Raw genomic sequence first — 16618 nt, forward strand, 5'->3', positions numbered from 1 at the left:
AAGTGTCCGCCTCGGCTGGTTCCTCCGGTCGGCCAGAACAAGTGAAAATTCGGCCTCTTCCCCTGGAAGTCTGGCCAAGTTTAGCGAATATTTTCTAAGTGCCAACGACATTCATTTAGACATGGCGATTGAATGTTTACGTACCGGTAGTTATTGTCGTTGCTTGACGCGCGATGACTCACACATTCGCTCAATACCCAGTACTTTCCCCTAGCAGTCATCGTCGCTGCCTGGCTTTCGATGTCCGTTGTTGAGATGAGAATATTTGAAATTGTTGCTGAGGATGCGTGTTAATGCGACGAACGCTTTATAATGATTCAGTTTCTCGCTGTTTGATGAGCCTGACGGACGCACACCCACGCACAATGAGATGCATGAGAAACAGCCTTGGTTACCATCACATTTGAAGCGATGAATACGAAGTTAAATTTTATGACTCGGTGTATAAGTCGAGGTCGATTTTTTTCGGTCGATTTTGGATCGAAAAAGGTCGACCAATACACCGGCAAATACGGTAATTTATATATCGTTATATGGGCCTGTGGAACAATTTGAAGTGCAACCGCGGTCAGCGGCGCGCATGCGGCATTGTTAACATAAAGGACGATCGATGGATTTAATGATTTGGAGGGACGCAGATTGTTTGATAATAATATTGCTTATTTGATAGTTATTTGATATATAATTTATATATCGGTATATGGGCCTGTGGAATAAGTTGAAGTTCAACCGCCGTCAGCGGCGCGAACCCGGCATTGTTGACATAAAGGACGTGCGATGGATTTAATGATTTGGAGTGACACAGATGGTTTGATAAAGGTGTTATTTATGTTAGTTATTTGGATAACTGTCAATGTTACGTCAGGCCCGTTCTCAGCTCTTTGTTTGTTTATGTCACATGAGCATACCGTATCGTTTAACCTGTTGCTGCTCGTTTATGTCCGTTCGTGGTGTTGGATTTTGTCAAATAAATTTCCCCCAAAATGCGACTTATACTCCGGAGCGACTTGTATATGTTTTTTTTCCGCTTAATTGTGCATTTTATGGCTAATGCGACTTTTAGTCCGAAAAATACGGTGTGTGTGTGTGTATATATATATATATATATATATATATATATATATATATATATATATATATATATATATATATATACACACGTGCGGTTAGCAAGTGGCTGACCAGGCGCTGACGAGTGGTTTGGAGATTGTGTTTACATGCGCTTTGTAATCAATATTGGACAATTCCCCACGGCCCAGCTAAACATTTCTCACGCCACACCAGTGTGTCGTGGCACAGTGGTTGGGAAACACTGACGTAAAAGTTGAGTTTCTGCCCAGATTCCTAAAAAAAATAAATAAATAAATACCGGACACAAGTGCAAAAAATGTTTGTTTTTAATTAAGCAGAATAAATGTTCAATAAAATATTGCTTTCCAAATCCAACATTTGTGGTGCCATGTCCCACTACATAATGGATAGATAACACATTAAAAAGTTCAGAGCAGCAATCAGACAGAGCTAACATTTTGCTTACTGCAAAAAGGACTCCACATAGAGGCCCTTTCGGCGGCGGACAGCATTCATATATTTGAGTGCCTGGTTAGATGAGTCTGCCTTTTCCCCAAAGTGCAGGTATTCTTCCTCAGTGGTAGGAACCCAGTATGGATCGCTGCTGATCACCTGAGAAAGGTGTGAAGGGAGAAAGGTGTTATTCTACAATGGCAATATTGGATGTCAACAGTATATTATTGTTGTTAAAAAGAAAAACACTATGCAGGTATTTTGCAATTTTGCTGGTATTTTTGGTAACTTATAACGGAAATTTTATGATTTCATGTCAATGGGGGGGGGCTTTTGCCTTAAGATGAGAATCTGTGATGATGAACCTACAAAAAAGCTGGGCTTCCGTTTTTTTCATCCCAAAAACAGTTTTCCCCAAATTCATAAATTTTCAGTATAAATTTCACCATTCATTCTCAACGGCATATTCAACATTTTACATTTAGATTGTTCCCATTTGAAATTCACAGCATTCAGCTCATTCAAATCACCGGTAGAATGATTTTTAACATTCCCAAAATTGCCACGTAGTAAAATTACATTTACCCCTTCAAAATACCCACAACATTTAAAATAATTTAGTTTTGCCTTCTAATTTCTATATTTTTTGACCGATTCAAACCGTTCCGACTATTCAGCTTATGCCTACTGATTGCCTTACCAAAAACTCTACATTCTTCTCTTTACAAGACCCACAAATATTTTGGACTCATTCAGTCCCCCCCTCTTCTAATTTCTACATTTCTTGACTGATTCAAATCATTCCATCTTTAAACTATGGAGTTTGTCTACTGATTCCAAGAATTCTCCCTTACCAAAAAAAATCTACTTTCTCTCCATTACAAGACTCACAAGTATTTGGATACATTCAGTTTTTCCCCTTCTACATTCTTCACCCGATGAAACTCGTTACCCCTTTAAACCGTTCATCTTATGCCTATTGATTCCAAGAATTCTCCCTTACCAAAAATTCTTAATTCTCCCCATTACAAGACCCACAAGAATTTGGACTCCTTTAGTTTTCCCCCTTTAATATATCGTTATATGGGTCTGTGGAATATTTTGAAGTGCAATCGCCGTCAGCGGCGCGCACCCGGCCGGCATTGTTGACATAAAGGACGATCGATGTATTTAATGATTTGGATTGACACAGATGGTTTGATAATATTATTGCTTGTATAATAGTTATTTGATATATAATTTATATGTCGTTATATGGGCCTGTGGAATATTTTGAAGTGCAACCGCCGTCAGCGGCGCGCACCCGACCGGCATTGTTGACATAAAGGACAATCGATGTATTTAATGAATTGGAGTGACACAGATGGTTTTATAAACGTTTTATTTATGTAACTGTTATTTGAATAACTCTGAATGCTACGTCAAGCCCGTTCTCAGCTCTTCGTTTGTGTTTGTTACATTAGCATACCTATTATTTAGCCTGTTGCTCGTTCATGTCTGTTCTTCGTGTTGGATTTTGTCAAATACATTTTTACGGCACAAACCAGCACAAACGAAGCACAAACAAAACAAACTATTTTCCTTAAATGTTGCGTGAGGTAAGGGGCCAGCGTCACGCTGGTGAAATTAACGGGAGAGAAAGAACATTGACCCAGCCTGACAGAATTCGTTTTTTTAGTTAATGTCACTTTTTAGTATATGTTTCCACATTGTGTTATAATATTATTGTGGGATGTCACAGGCGATTGACCTGTTGAGTGTTACGCTTCTACAGATCATTTCTATTAAGTCATGTGAGCAAAACTACAGTATTTTCGTATTTTCTGCACCATAAGGCGCTTCGAGTTAAAAGGCACGGACTCAATTGCGGGGTCTATTTTGTATTTAATCCACACATAGGGTGCACCGCATTATAGGGCGCATGCATGCCATGACTTACAGTAAACAAAAAAAATGTGACGAAACAGTGAGTTCGGTTGTACTGTATTTTTTGGACTAAAGGTCGCTCCGGAATATAGGTCGCATTAGCCATAAAATGCACAATAACGTGGGAAAAAACATATATACGTAAGTCGCTCCGGAGTATAAATCGCATTTTGGGGGAAATTTATTCGACAAAATCCAACACCAAGAACAAACATGAACGAGCAACAACAGGCTAAACGATAGGTATGCTAACGTGATATAAACACAAACGAAGAGCTGAGAACGGGCCTGACGTAACAGAGTTATTCAAAAAACTATTACATAAATAACACGTTTATAAAACCATCTGTGTCACTCCAATTCATTAAATCCATCAATCGTCCTTTGTCAACAATGGGTGCGCGCCGCTGACGGCGCTTGCACTTCAAAATATTCCACAGGCCCATATAACAATATATAAATTGTATATCAAATAACTATTATATAAGCAATAATATTATCAAACCATCTGTGTCACTCCAAATCATTAAATCCATCGATGAAATTCCTCGTCCTTTGTCAACAACGCCGCGCGTGCGCCCTGACGTCATCCTCGTCGTTATTCCACAGATCTAGTATATAACTATATTGTAGCGTTAACAAAGTACAAGGAAAGACGTGGGTTTGGTAAACATCTCTTTATTTAACAAAACAAGAGTTCAACAAGCCATCAACTACTGAACTGTAACGATAAAAACATAAACAAGTTGCTACAAGAAATGAAATATATCAAATAACTATAACATAAATAGTTAACCGCCACACGGCCCCAAGCACCGGCGTCAACTTCCAGGCGTGTGGCGGCGTGGACTTCCATCCACTTCCAACCACGGAGGTGGAAGAGAGCTCCATAGAATAGGACCGGGTGTGCGTAAAAGCCATGTCCGAGCCGCATCCACCGTCCCCGGACAGCCACCCGGCCGAGCACCGGCCCCTGACTTCCATCCATGGAGGTGAAAGAGCGCTCCATAGAGTAGGACCAGGCGTGCGTAAAAGCCATAATAGGTTTTCAAACCTTCTGTGTCACTCCAAATCATTAAATATTTCAAACTCTTCGTCCTCCGTGTCACTTACAAACAAAGTCGCTAATGATGCCGGTAGTACGTGGAGCCCCTCGTCATCTTCGTCATCCCGTGATCGAATCTTTGTCCTTTATGTAAACAGCAGCCGCGCCGCGCTGCTGACGTCACTTGAAATTCAAATTACAGTAATCCCTTGCTACATCGCAGTTCGTTTATCGCGGTTTCACTTTTTTTTTAATATTGAAATTTTATGAAAAAAATCACATAAGTCCCTCCTCAGTATAAGTTGCCCCCCCCCCCACCCACCCAAACTATGAAAAAAAACCGCGACTTATAGTCCAAAAAATACGGTACTCTAGTCTTCATATGCAATCCGTCCAAGTCCTCATCTTCTGTATCAAAATTAAACATTGGGCAAGGTCGCCATTAAACATGCCAAGTTCTTTCTCGTCATTGTCACATTGCTCTTCTGCAATGATCCTGGCTTTCTAGAAAGCTCTAATTGTGCCTAGTAAGCATGTCTCGTCTATGCCATTTTAGAAGGTCCTAATGCTGTTTTCTTTGCACAAACGAGAGTATTTATTTATCAATGGTGGCAGAGGTATGTACTCAACGTGTTACGTTTGGTTTACTGCCTTGATCTACATAAAACGTAATGTCCTCTGATTGGTTCATCGGGTCTACATATTACGCCTGTATATTACCTCTCTGTATGGCGGAAGCCACACAAAACTTTGTCTATGCCATTTTAGAGGATCCTAGTGCTGTTTTCTTTGCACAAACGATAGTATTTATTTATCAATGGCGGTGGAGGTATCTGATCAACGTTTTACGTACAGTCCTCTGATTGGTTTACCACACCGATCTACGTAAAATGCAATGTCCTCTGATTGATTCATCGGGTCTACATACTACGCCTACATAATACGGAAACTGTCAGGAATGAGTTGAGCCAGGGCGACCAAATGCAGCTTGAACCAGGATTTATTGCAGGGAAAAGGAGTTGGAAGGGAGGCAGGTGGGGAACGAACGACACAGACGGGAGGAAGACTCACGGCCAGCAAAACAGACAGACTGACCGACATGAAGTCCCCTTGGACAAGATTAAAATTCTGACCGTGAGCCTTCAGACAGACCGAGGGAAAACCAGATGACACGAACAGGAACACTGGGCACGAACAGGAATGGACACAACAGTAGACACCGACAGGGAGAAACACACGGGCAGGGCTTAAATACACAGGGTAACAATAGGAAGCAGGTGACAGACATTATGGTAACGAAAGGGGTGTGGCCGAGCGAAGTGGCACGGGCGTGACAGTACCCCCCCCACAAGGGACGGCTCCCGACGTCCCAAAAAAGAAAAAGTCCAAGACCGTCCAACAAGAGCCGGGAGGAAATGGGGAGGCGGCCGCACGTCACACACCGCCGAAGGCCGACTGGGTGACGGCCGCTGGATCCACGCCGCCGGAACTGGTGGCGGCCGCAGCATCCGCGCCGTCGGGACTGGATCGGGGGGCGGCCGTGCGTCATGCGCCGCCGAAGCCGACTGGGTGACGGCCGCTGGATCCGCGCCGCCGGAACCGGTGGCGGCCGCAGCATCCGCGCCGCCGGGACTGGGTCGGGGGGCGGCCGTGCGTCTTGCGTCGCTTGAACTCATCTTCTTGACGACCATGCAGCAGTTGCGGGAGCCGGCAAAGGGTTGGTCCAAGCGCTGGTCGCTGTGATGGTCGGTGTCTTCTGTCAGGAATGAGTTGAGCCAGGGCGACCAAATGCAGCTTGAACCAGGATTTATTGCAGGGAAAAGGAGTTGGAAGGGAGGCAGGTGGGGAACGAACGACACAGACGGGAGGAAGACTCACGGCCAGCAAAACAGACAGACTGACCGACATGAAGTCCCCTTGGACAAGATTAAAATTCTGACCGTGAGCCTTCAGACAGACCGAGGGAAAACCAGATGACACGAACAGGAACACTGGGCACGAACAGGAATGGACACAACAGTAGACACCGACAGGGAGAAACACACGGGCAGGGCTTAAATACACAGGGTAACAATAGGAAGCAGGTGACAGACATTATGGTAACGAAAGGGGTGTGGCCGAGCGAAGTGGCACGGGCGTGACAGAAACCACACAAAACAACTTTTCAGATTTTGGAATTTGGTCCACACAAAAGGTGTTAGAGTGGTGCTCATTCTAACTTATTTGCAAGAACCACACAGGAGACAGTATGCCCATTGAGCACTTGCAAGTGGCGAATCTGTTCGTCATATTTATTGAGAGAAACAGGGTGGGGGTGAGAGTGGACAGGATGGGGTGAGCCTCTGGTCAAATCATAGCAGGGGGTGTTTTACGATGTTGTGTAAACAGAACAACTTAGATTGCTTCCTCTGCAGCTGGTCAATCAGTTCAAAGGATCTTAGCACTTTCTTCTACTTTAAGACAGGACAAGTTTGGTTAATTATTACAGGTTCCATTCCAACATAATCATAGGATCAAACTAATCTATCAATCCTTACAAAAGGTGCACCTTATTAAAAGGCGCACCTTAGTTTTTGGAGAAATTTAAAAGCTTTTAAGTGCGCTTTATGGCGCGGAAAATACGGACAAACTTAAACAAGTATTTAAAAAAAACTTATACCATATTTGTCTAAATGTACGGTCTCTGGTTCCTTCCAACCGATGCAAACGTTTTCATGGCTGCCGGATCTGCAATGCTTGGTGACAGGCAGCCTTTTCGCCTCGGGCCAATGGCTGACTGCTACGACAGTTAGATTTTGGGCTCATTTCATCACCCCACCACCTACACCTCTGCCCATTTCAGCGAGTCGTTCGCGCACGTATGTCCAAAGATGCAACATGAGTGGCCAGGGTGGCATGAGGCACTTCTGGCTGGACCCCCCCCCCCCCCTCCCCTTTATATCGTCTAATCTTACCCCTTGTTCAGAGAAAACAGGGTTTTGCCCTGGTTAGCCCACCATGCTTGCTTTAAAGTTTGTTGCTTGCATCATCACATCCTGTTTTGTTTTGGTGATAGTCAATCTACTTGCAATATACACAGCACTTTTGGAAAAGCAACAATGTTTCAAAAAAAAAAAACATCAATAACACCCACTGGCAGTCTCCCCGCTCCCCATTTCCCTGTTCTACCCTACATCCTACATATTTGTCTTGATTGCAGTAAATTTCTTATCTTTATTTATTCAGAGCTTCACACGTAGCTTTAAAAGAGTCTTTAATTACCACCCTGTTATGATTTTTATTATATACATATCTTTATTATTATTTGTGTTACAATGGTTATAATTTATCTGTTTGGTCACCAGGTGTGAGGAAGGGAAGTCTGTCCATGGAGAATTGTGTGCTTCAGTGTGAGACCACCGGAGTTGTTGTCCAAACATCTTCTCACCTCACTATGAATATGTGTGATCTATATGGATCCAAGGTAATTTATTTAGTACAAGTCTCAGTTCTCTCTATTTTTTAATCTTATTTTGTCTTTCTCTTCTAGAAGCTCTAACATTCCCACTTGTCTACCAATATCAAAGGCATAACGTTAGAAATTATGAATAACATCTGATCAAATACTTCAAAGCCTATTATGTTTTAAATGCAGTAATCCCACGTTTATCTCGAATAATTTGTTCCAAGACCACCCTCGATAAGTGAAAATCCGTGATGTAGAGAAAATATATTGTTACAATATCCATTTTATGAACTTTTATTGTATTTTATTGTTTATTTTTTAAAGTCAAACTGACTTGCAGAAACATCCATCCATCCATCCATCCATCTTCTTCCGCTTATCCGGGGTCGGGTCGCGGGGGCAACAGCTTCAGGAGGGACTCCCAGACTTCCCTCTCCCCAGCCACTTCATCCAGCTCATCCCGGGGGATCCCAAGGCGTTCCCAGGCCAGCTGAGAGACATAGTCTCTCCAGCGCGTCCTGGGTCGTCCCCGGGGTCTCCTACCGGTGGGACATGCCCGGAACACCTCCCCAGGGAGGCGTCCAGGAGGCATCCTGATAAGATGCCCGAGCCACCTCATCTGGCTCCTCTCAACGTGGAGGAGTAGCGACTCTACTCCGAGTCTCTCCCGGATGACCGAGCTTCTCACCCTATCTCTAAGGGAGAGCCCGGACATCCTGCGGAGAAAACTCATTTCGGCCGCTTGTATCCGAGATCTCGTTCTTTCGGTCACGACCCATAGCTCGTGACCATAGGTGAGGGTAGGAGCGTAAATCGACCGGTAAATTGAGAGCTTTGCCTTTTGGCTCAGCTCTCTCTTCACCACAACGGACCGGTACAGGGTCCGCATTACTGCCGACGCTTGCAGAAACATTCATATTTAAATAAATAAGAACATAAATATGAGTAAATATATTGTTACAATATCCACACAAGACTTTTATGAACCTTTTTTGAAGTATGAACGTGTCTGGCTCAGCTCTGCTCTTGCGTGCTGGCCGACTGACGCGCCCCCGCGGCCCAGTGTGAGCGCATCCGCTCAAGACTTTAATTATGTATATTTTTGTACACTCTATTGTACTTTTAAATACGTTATTGTATTTTAAACACTTTTTTGAATTTTTTAAAGTGTCATGGCTCCTCTCCGCTCTTGCGTGCTGGCCGACTGATGCGGCCCAGTGCGAGCGCATCCGCACAAGTCTTATAATTTCATTTTTAAACGCTTTATTGTATTTTTAAATAGTTAAACATTTTAAAATGTAAATGTGTCACGGCTCCTCTCTGCTTTTGCGGTCCTGAACGGCTGACGCATCCCGGCAGTCCAGCACGAGGGCATCCACACATTGCTCAGAGGCATGCCCTGCGCTTAGTGCTCATTGCCGGTGTTGCTCGATTTGGTTCCCCCGTGAGGATTTGTTCCCCCTGCCGCGGGAGCGCGCACGCCGTACGGCATCAGCACTATGTTGTCTTCAATAAAAACATGCAGAACACACGTTTGCGTCAGTCAGTTTTAATTCCGTCGTACAGACGGAACACTCATTCACTTCACCAAAAAGCAACGATATAATTACGTGAGCTCTTTGCATAAACCTCGATGCAAAGGAAATCCTCTTTTTGGGTACCATTACATGCTACAAGGAGTATGTATATATTACAAAGGAGACTTTATACTTAATTGTGATCATCATTCATCCATCCATTTTATTACTCTGGCTTTTTTTCTGTCTTCCTGGGGGTCTGTTCAGGTAGTGTGGCAAATTTGAACAGGTTCTCTCATTCCTAGGCCAGTTGGAGTCCAGGACTCACCGTTCTCAAAATGAGGGGGGAAACATATCCTCACGGGGCCTCTGTGAGGATATGTTCCCCCCCCCCCCTGTAATTTGGCCTAGGAATGAGGGAATCTGTTCAAATTTGCCACACTACCTGAACAGACCCCCAGGAAGACAGAAAAAAAAAGCCAGTTGGAGTCCAGAACTCACCGTTCTCAAAATGAGGGGGGGGGGGGGACATATCCTCACTGGGCCGCTGTGAGGATCTGTTCCCCCCCTGTAATTTGGCCTAGGAATGAGGGAACCTGTTCAAATTTGCCACACTACCTGAACAGACTCCCAGGAAGACAGAAAAAAAAGCCAGTCGATGTCCAGGACTCACCGTTTTCAAAATGGGAGGGGGGCACAAATTCTGATGGGTTGACATTTTTTATAGAGTTCCTGTTACAATTTTTATCCCCCCCACCACCTGTCACTTTGCTTGGGACAAAAGGAGCCTTCAGAACTGAAATTTCCTCTCAATTATTCATTCAAATCAATTCACTCAAATCATTCTCGTTATGAAAGATTTTATCACAAAACGTGTGTGGCTTTTTCTTAAATGAACACGTTTGACATTGCTATAGTGTCAACATTTAATTATAATGCGCTGTCATTTTAAAGCAAATTAATAAATGCAACAATATTAATTTGCTTTGGAAATACCAGAGTAATAAAATGGATGGATGAATGATGATCACAATTAAGTATAAAGTCACCTTTGTAATATATACTCCTTGTAGCATGTAACGGTACCCAAAAAGAGGAGTTCCTTTGCATCGAGGTTTATGCAAAGAGCTCACGTAATTATATCGTTGCTTTTTGGTGAACTGAATGAGTGTTTCATCTGTACGACTGGTCTTTGAATGCACCCCGCTTCAACGGCAGAACGCGAATGATCTTAAAGACATCAAATGAGAATAATCCTTTCTAAAAATTAAAATTGACTGACGCAAACGTGTGTTCTTTATGTTTTTATTGAAAACAACATAGTGCTGACACCGTACGACGCCGTACGACATCCTTTTTTCGCTTTCCAAACAAGGTGTGCGCGCTCCAGCGGCAAGGGGAACAAATCCTAACGGGGGAACCAAATCGAGCACAACACCGGCCGCTGTCACAAATCCTGGACGGCAGTGCTTTTTACCTACGACTGTTTCTGCACGGCGGTGCATTTTTCCTTTGTGCGTGGCTGTGTCATGTCTCCGCTCTTGCCCTGCTGGCCTATGGCATCACGCGCCCTCCGCACTAGGCCTCTGAGGCGCGCGTCGCCATACAGAACTGCTAATCGCCAGTCCTCACAATTTTGTCTGTTTTGACACGCACGCCTGCCACCTGCCTAGCCCACTGTGTCACGAGATGCCTGCACGACGCGAGCTCGCTGACCGGCTCGTCATTTTAAAGTGTAAACGTGCAGCGTCTCCGCTCTGCTCTTGCCGTGCTGACCGGCTGTTGTGCCCCCGCTGCCCAGTGCGAGGGCTTCCGCACAAGACTTTTATAATTTTATGACGGACAAACAGGACAATCTGATCGGGAGTGAGAAGCAGACACGCAGTTCCACCCCGCTTGGTGATCGAGGAGCGGAGACGTGATAGTATGTGTGTAATGAAGTGCAAGTCTGAGGTGCTGCTGATATGTTAACGCAGATGGAGTGAATAAAGTGCGGGAGGCTGAGATAAAGTGTAGTTAGAACTGCTAAGCCAATCAGCTCCAAGGACACAGATCAACATATTCCCATTGGCCATTAGTGTCATATGGGCAGACAAAGCCCTGCACTCCATGTGATGCCGCAAAAAGCCGTGACCATCGGGGAGTCGCTGATGGTGTAGCACTTGCCTGTCTTGTTGCCTGTCTTGTGTGCTTCATTGCATATGACGCTGTGAGTGTGTGTGTGGCAGACTTAAAAAAAAAAAAAAAAAAAATCTGCGATGACACAAATCTATCCGCAATATTTGTTTAAAGAAAAATCCGTGATAGAACGAGGCCGCAATAGGTGAACCGCGAAGTAGTGAGGGATTACTGTATTTCGGTTTTAAGTGACTGACAATAACTGATTTGAAAGTTGATGTCATGTTTTGACAACACATGACATCCTTTGTGATCTATGCAGGGAGCTGGTATTGAGATTTATCCTGGCAGTGTGTGCACTCTGGTAGGCAACGGCATCCACCATTGTAAGGATGGCATTCTCATCAAGATGAACCAACCAATGGTGGGTGGACAAAAGTTCAACCTGTAATTTCTTATCTGCATGGGGTGGCAGAGGAGTGCAGTGACCAAATTTAAGGTTTGCTGTAATGCATCCAAACAAATATTGTTATAACGTGTATTGTGCTGCACCTCACTGATATTCTTTGTAACGCTTAAAAGATTCAAGGCATTTTATTGTCACACCAATTCACATTTACACATGATATTGCATGTAATAAGATAACAAAGCTCTCTTCTCTTCGGAATTCCCAATACTTGTGAAAATAAATATAGAACAACAAAATAAATCTGATAGAGATAATTGAGATGCTTATTCATGGATTGAACTTGTGCAGCGATGCAATGCACCAGAATGATGCAGCTGCTAGGTCAAGCACATAGCACCTTGTGGCTGAGCTTCCTTCAGAAGACAAAAACGCCAAGGTGGTTATCTTTGCACAAACCCACCAAATGTTCTGCCTACTCTCTATACTCTGAATCATAGTTGGTTGTGATGTGTCCTACAATCCTGTTTCATCCACAAATTTCATTATTCGACAGCAGACAGGTCAGTAGCATCAACAGGATGGGACTCAGCACACAGCCCTGTGGGGAGCCTTTGCTGAGGATGATGGGGGAGACGGTGTTATCCTGACAATCTGTGGTCTGCTAGTTATAAAGTACAGGACCCAGTTTACCAGTGAAGGATTCAGTGCAAGAACGATCAGCTTTTGCACCAGATTCTGCGGGATGATGGTGTCGAAGACTGTGGAGAAATCCAGGAAGAGCAGACAGATATATGGGTTCCTGCTTGAGGGCTGTGTAGACCACTGATGAAATGGTATCATCAGTGAAGTGGTTCTTCCTTAAGCCATACTGAGAGGGGTCTACAGTGTTGTTGATGGAGTTTTTGATTTGTACCATGATCAGCTTCTTTAAGCCCTTTAGGAGTGAAGGCTATTGGCTAATAGTCAAACCAGTCTTGGCTAAAGGGATGATGGAGGGCAGTCTAAAAGGATGATTGGGACAGACATAGTTGGAGTGAAGTGCTGAAAATGTCTTTTAGCACTTTGAACACTGTGCCCTTTGATATTGGTAGTGCCTTATGCTTTGCAGGAGGGAATCCTTTGTAGTGTTGTTTTTGTGTCTGATGGGGATGAGATGGATGGGGTGTCAAGTTGTGGTGTTGTGGGGATCCTGAAAGTGGATGAAGAACTGGTTAAGGGCATCTGGCTGGGAGGTCTCTTTTGAACATCATGTATCCTTGCTCTTGTAAATTGTGACACTTAAAATTCCTTTCCACGCGCTCCAAGGGCCACTGGAGGTGAAGTGGCCCTGGATTTTCCAAGCATAGGTGTATTAAGACCTCCTGATGCCCATAGCTAGTTTTTCTCCTGATGCCTTCAGCAATGCTTTCTCCATTCAGCCAGGGCTTCTTGTTCAGGTACATAATGATGATCTTGGTGGTGTAGACATCATAACCAGGTTTTGAGGTGGTGCCCAGAATTGATTAAAATATTTTTCAGCAAGGCCATTTTTCCTTCCCGAGTAGCTAGCTGCTTTTCTGAACATTTGCCAGTTTTGTGCTCTAAAATGGTCATGAAGCAACAGAGGGCAGCATTACTGGGCCACACCTTGATGCGCCTGACTGTGGACTTGGACGGATTTCCCCTTTTATTAATGGGGTGAGAACAGCAGTATGATGTGGTCAGAGAAGGCAAGGTAGGGGTGGCTCTGTATGTGACACAGAAGTGGACTTTCTCTCCCGTCCCATCTCACATCCACAGAAAAAATCCTGACCAGACACAGACCTTAGTAAAAAATAAATAACAATCCCGTCTCTTTTTGCCATGGCAATCCCACCCATGTATTGCTTTCGTTTTGAAATAGAAAACAAACAACTTAAGTTGCATTTTACTCGTTCAATTAATTGTAGGGTTGTATAGTACATTAAAAATTGCTATTGCAATAATGGTCTATGCAATATTGTTGGGTCTAAATACGATTAGACATTAAATCACTCGCTGGAATGAAGAGGAGAAGACAACCAGAACAGGTTTACTCGCGAGGAGAACGATAGAGAAAGCAATCTCAGTTACAACCTCCATCAGTTCTGAGTCCTTCCTCCACGTGCCCCTCTTTTTAATGTTATGGTTGCCCTGGTTACAGAGGCGTTGCTACACTAAGGGAGGGGGGATTGTGTCTGTAGCAACGCTGATTAACAAAAGAATGTAGTGTGGTGTGAATTAGCACTTCGTTGTTGGCTCTTGACCCCCCGCAGAGGCCGTCCCCAGCTGTCCTCCCTCAGTTGGCTGACTCTTCCTCGACCGGGGTCAAATACCCTGAAGCACGTTGATTGCGGCTTTGCTGTGGAACAAATGCAACTAGACCTTTGCTAACTTTATCTACTTGGTAATTAACACATAATAATAATAAGTAACTTGTCCTAAACATTTCAACACACATTAAACAAATGTGAGGTAACCGGTATGCAGTTCCTTAAACAAACATTGAGTAAATATGGGATAACTTTTATGCAACTACTTCTAACTGTATGTAACCCTTAACAAAGAAAAATAGGTCTGATAAACTACAATCTATGAACCAAACCTACATCTAAATGAAAAGGAATGAAGTTCCTGTGAATCAAACAAAGAACATGTCACCTATGCAAATAAGCCCTGCTCATTGTTAGTGAAGGCCTCTTACGGGAACCAAAACACACAGACAACATAAGGACAGGAAGGATACAAATGGCTGACAGGGATCAAAAGACATCCCTATCACTAAAAAGGAAGAACCTAGATAAAAGGAAAGATAAACTCGTAAAGGCGAGGCCTCCAGGTCTGGCAGGCCAAAGCTTCACTTAAGATTATTCCAACAAATATACATATTGCAAAGACATGCAATCATGTCCTTATGAAATTGTATGCTTTTGTTTGAATTTGACTGGTCAGATCCAACTTTAAATGTGCCTCACCACCCAATGGCTGAACGTTATCTGAGAGGGATTACAATGAATTAAGACAATGAAAAAATTTAATTCTTTCATTATATTATAAAATGTAATATCTTTAGGTCCATGTTAAATGCTGCAATATCATCTATATCGCTATAGTTAACATCCTTATCACATATCACATGCTTTCCCAATATCATGTAGCCCTAATTTGTTGCCCCCTTTCTCTTCATAGATTTTTTTCTCCCTATTGGATAATTATGCTCCTGCTTGCTCCCATCAACTTGATATCCTGTACTGTCCCAATGCCTGATTGACTTAAAGTTGACTTTGTAATGCACTTCATCATCTTGGAACCTTCTTGGGAAAAGGCCACTAACCTAAATAGAAATATACTCATTTGAACACTAGAGCTGTCAGATCCAACTTTAAATGTGCCTCACCACCCAATGGCTGAACGTTATCTGAGAGGGATTACAATGAATTAAGACAATGAAAAAATTTAATTCTTTCATTATATTATAAAATGTAATATCTTTAGGTCCATGTTAAATGCTGCAATATCATCTATATCGCTATAGTTAACATCCTTATCACATATCACATGCTTTCCCAATATCATGTAGCCCTAATTTGTTGCCCCCTTTCTCTTCAAAGATTTTTTTCTCCCTATTGGATAATTATGCTCCTGCTTGCTCCCATCAACTTGATATCCTGTACTGTCCCAATGCCTGATTGACTTAAAGTTGACTTTGTAATGCACTTCATCATCTTGGAACCTTCTTGGGAAAAGGCCACTAACCTAAATAGAAATATACTCATTTGAACACTAGACCTGTCAGGCGATTAAAAGATAATCTAATTAGTTGCTGGATATCTAATTAATGTAATTAATCACATTTTAAACTCATGTCTGATAAAGGTCCCAAAATAAAGCTTTTGGATTCTAGAACATTACAAAATTGTAATGCATGACTAATCAGTTGAATACACAAAGAGGAGAAGACTTTTTACGACCAGGAAAACGTGCAAGTAACATCTCTGCAGACCCTTCTCACCCAGGTCACAGTTTGTTCGAACTACTCCCCTCCGGACGGCATTACAGAGCGTGGTACGCCAAAACCAGCAGACGCAGACACAGCTTCTTTTCCCAGGCTGTCGCTCTGATGAACTTACACCACTCATAGTCCCAGAGACATCACTGGGCAATAATATCATCTTCTTGCCACTTAAATGTTGTTAGTAACCTGAATGTTGTTAGTCACTTAAATGTTGTACAGAGACTGAGATCAACCGGAGTCAAATTCCTTGTTTGGCATGCACAAACTTGGCCAATAAAGCTGATTCTGATTCTGAAATCCATATGAAGAATACATCTTGCTGATACACTGGGACACATCATCAGTGTTGTAACCTGGGGTCACTGGGTGTTTTGGGTCTTTCAACATCAGACACCCTCACCCAGGCGACCCGACCGGAGATGATCAGACTCCGGCCTGTGTCCCACCAGCATTACATCCACGGATCAGCCCTCTTGATCCACAGCTATCCTATGACTCTTTCTGCGGCTTAAGTTGCAGACCTGGCCTTTATCTTTGCCTCACCGGTAAGGCCCAACATGGTGAGGACTTTGGAAAGGTACCACACTGCAAATCCTCGGCATCCCATCTCCAGGGGTTCAC

General features: G+C 43.3%; 1 protein-coding gene across 3 annotated transcripts in view; it reads left to right on the forward strand.

Annotated features, from left to right (window-relative positions):
- Nucleotides 1–16618, forward strand: part of shcbp1 (SHC SH2-domain binding protein 1) — a 63510-nt gene that overhangs the window by 41004 nt on the left and 5888 nt on the right. For 2 of the 3 annotated variants that reach the window (XM_049717447.2, XM_049717445.2), the window contains exons 10-11: nucleotides 7840–7958; nucleotides 11898–11999. In XM_049717447.2, coding sequence (XP_049573404.1) covers nucleotides 7840–7958; nucleotides 11898–11999 — 221 coding nt within the window. The remainder of the gene's footprint in view (nucleotides 1–7839; nucleotides 7959–11897; nucleotides 12000–16618) is intronic. The other variant, XM_049717448.2, reaches the window with a different exon arrangement.

This window comes from Syngnathus scovelli, chromosome 4 (genome assembly GCF_024217435.2).
Source record: "Syngnathus scovelli strain Florida chromosome 4, RoL_Ssco_1.2, whole genome shotgun sequence".
Lineage (NCBI taxonomy): Eukaryota > Metazoa > Chordata > Actinopteri > Syngnathiformes > Syngnathidae > Syngnathus > Syngnathus scovelli.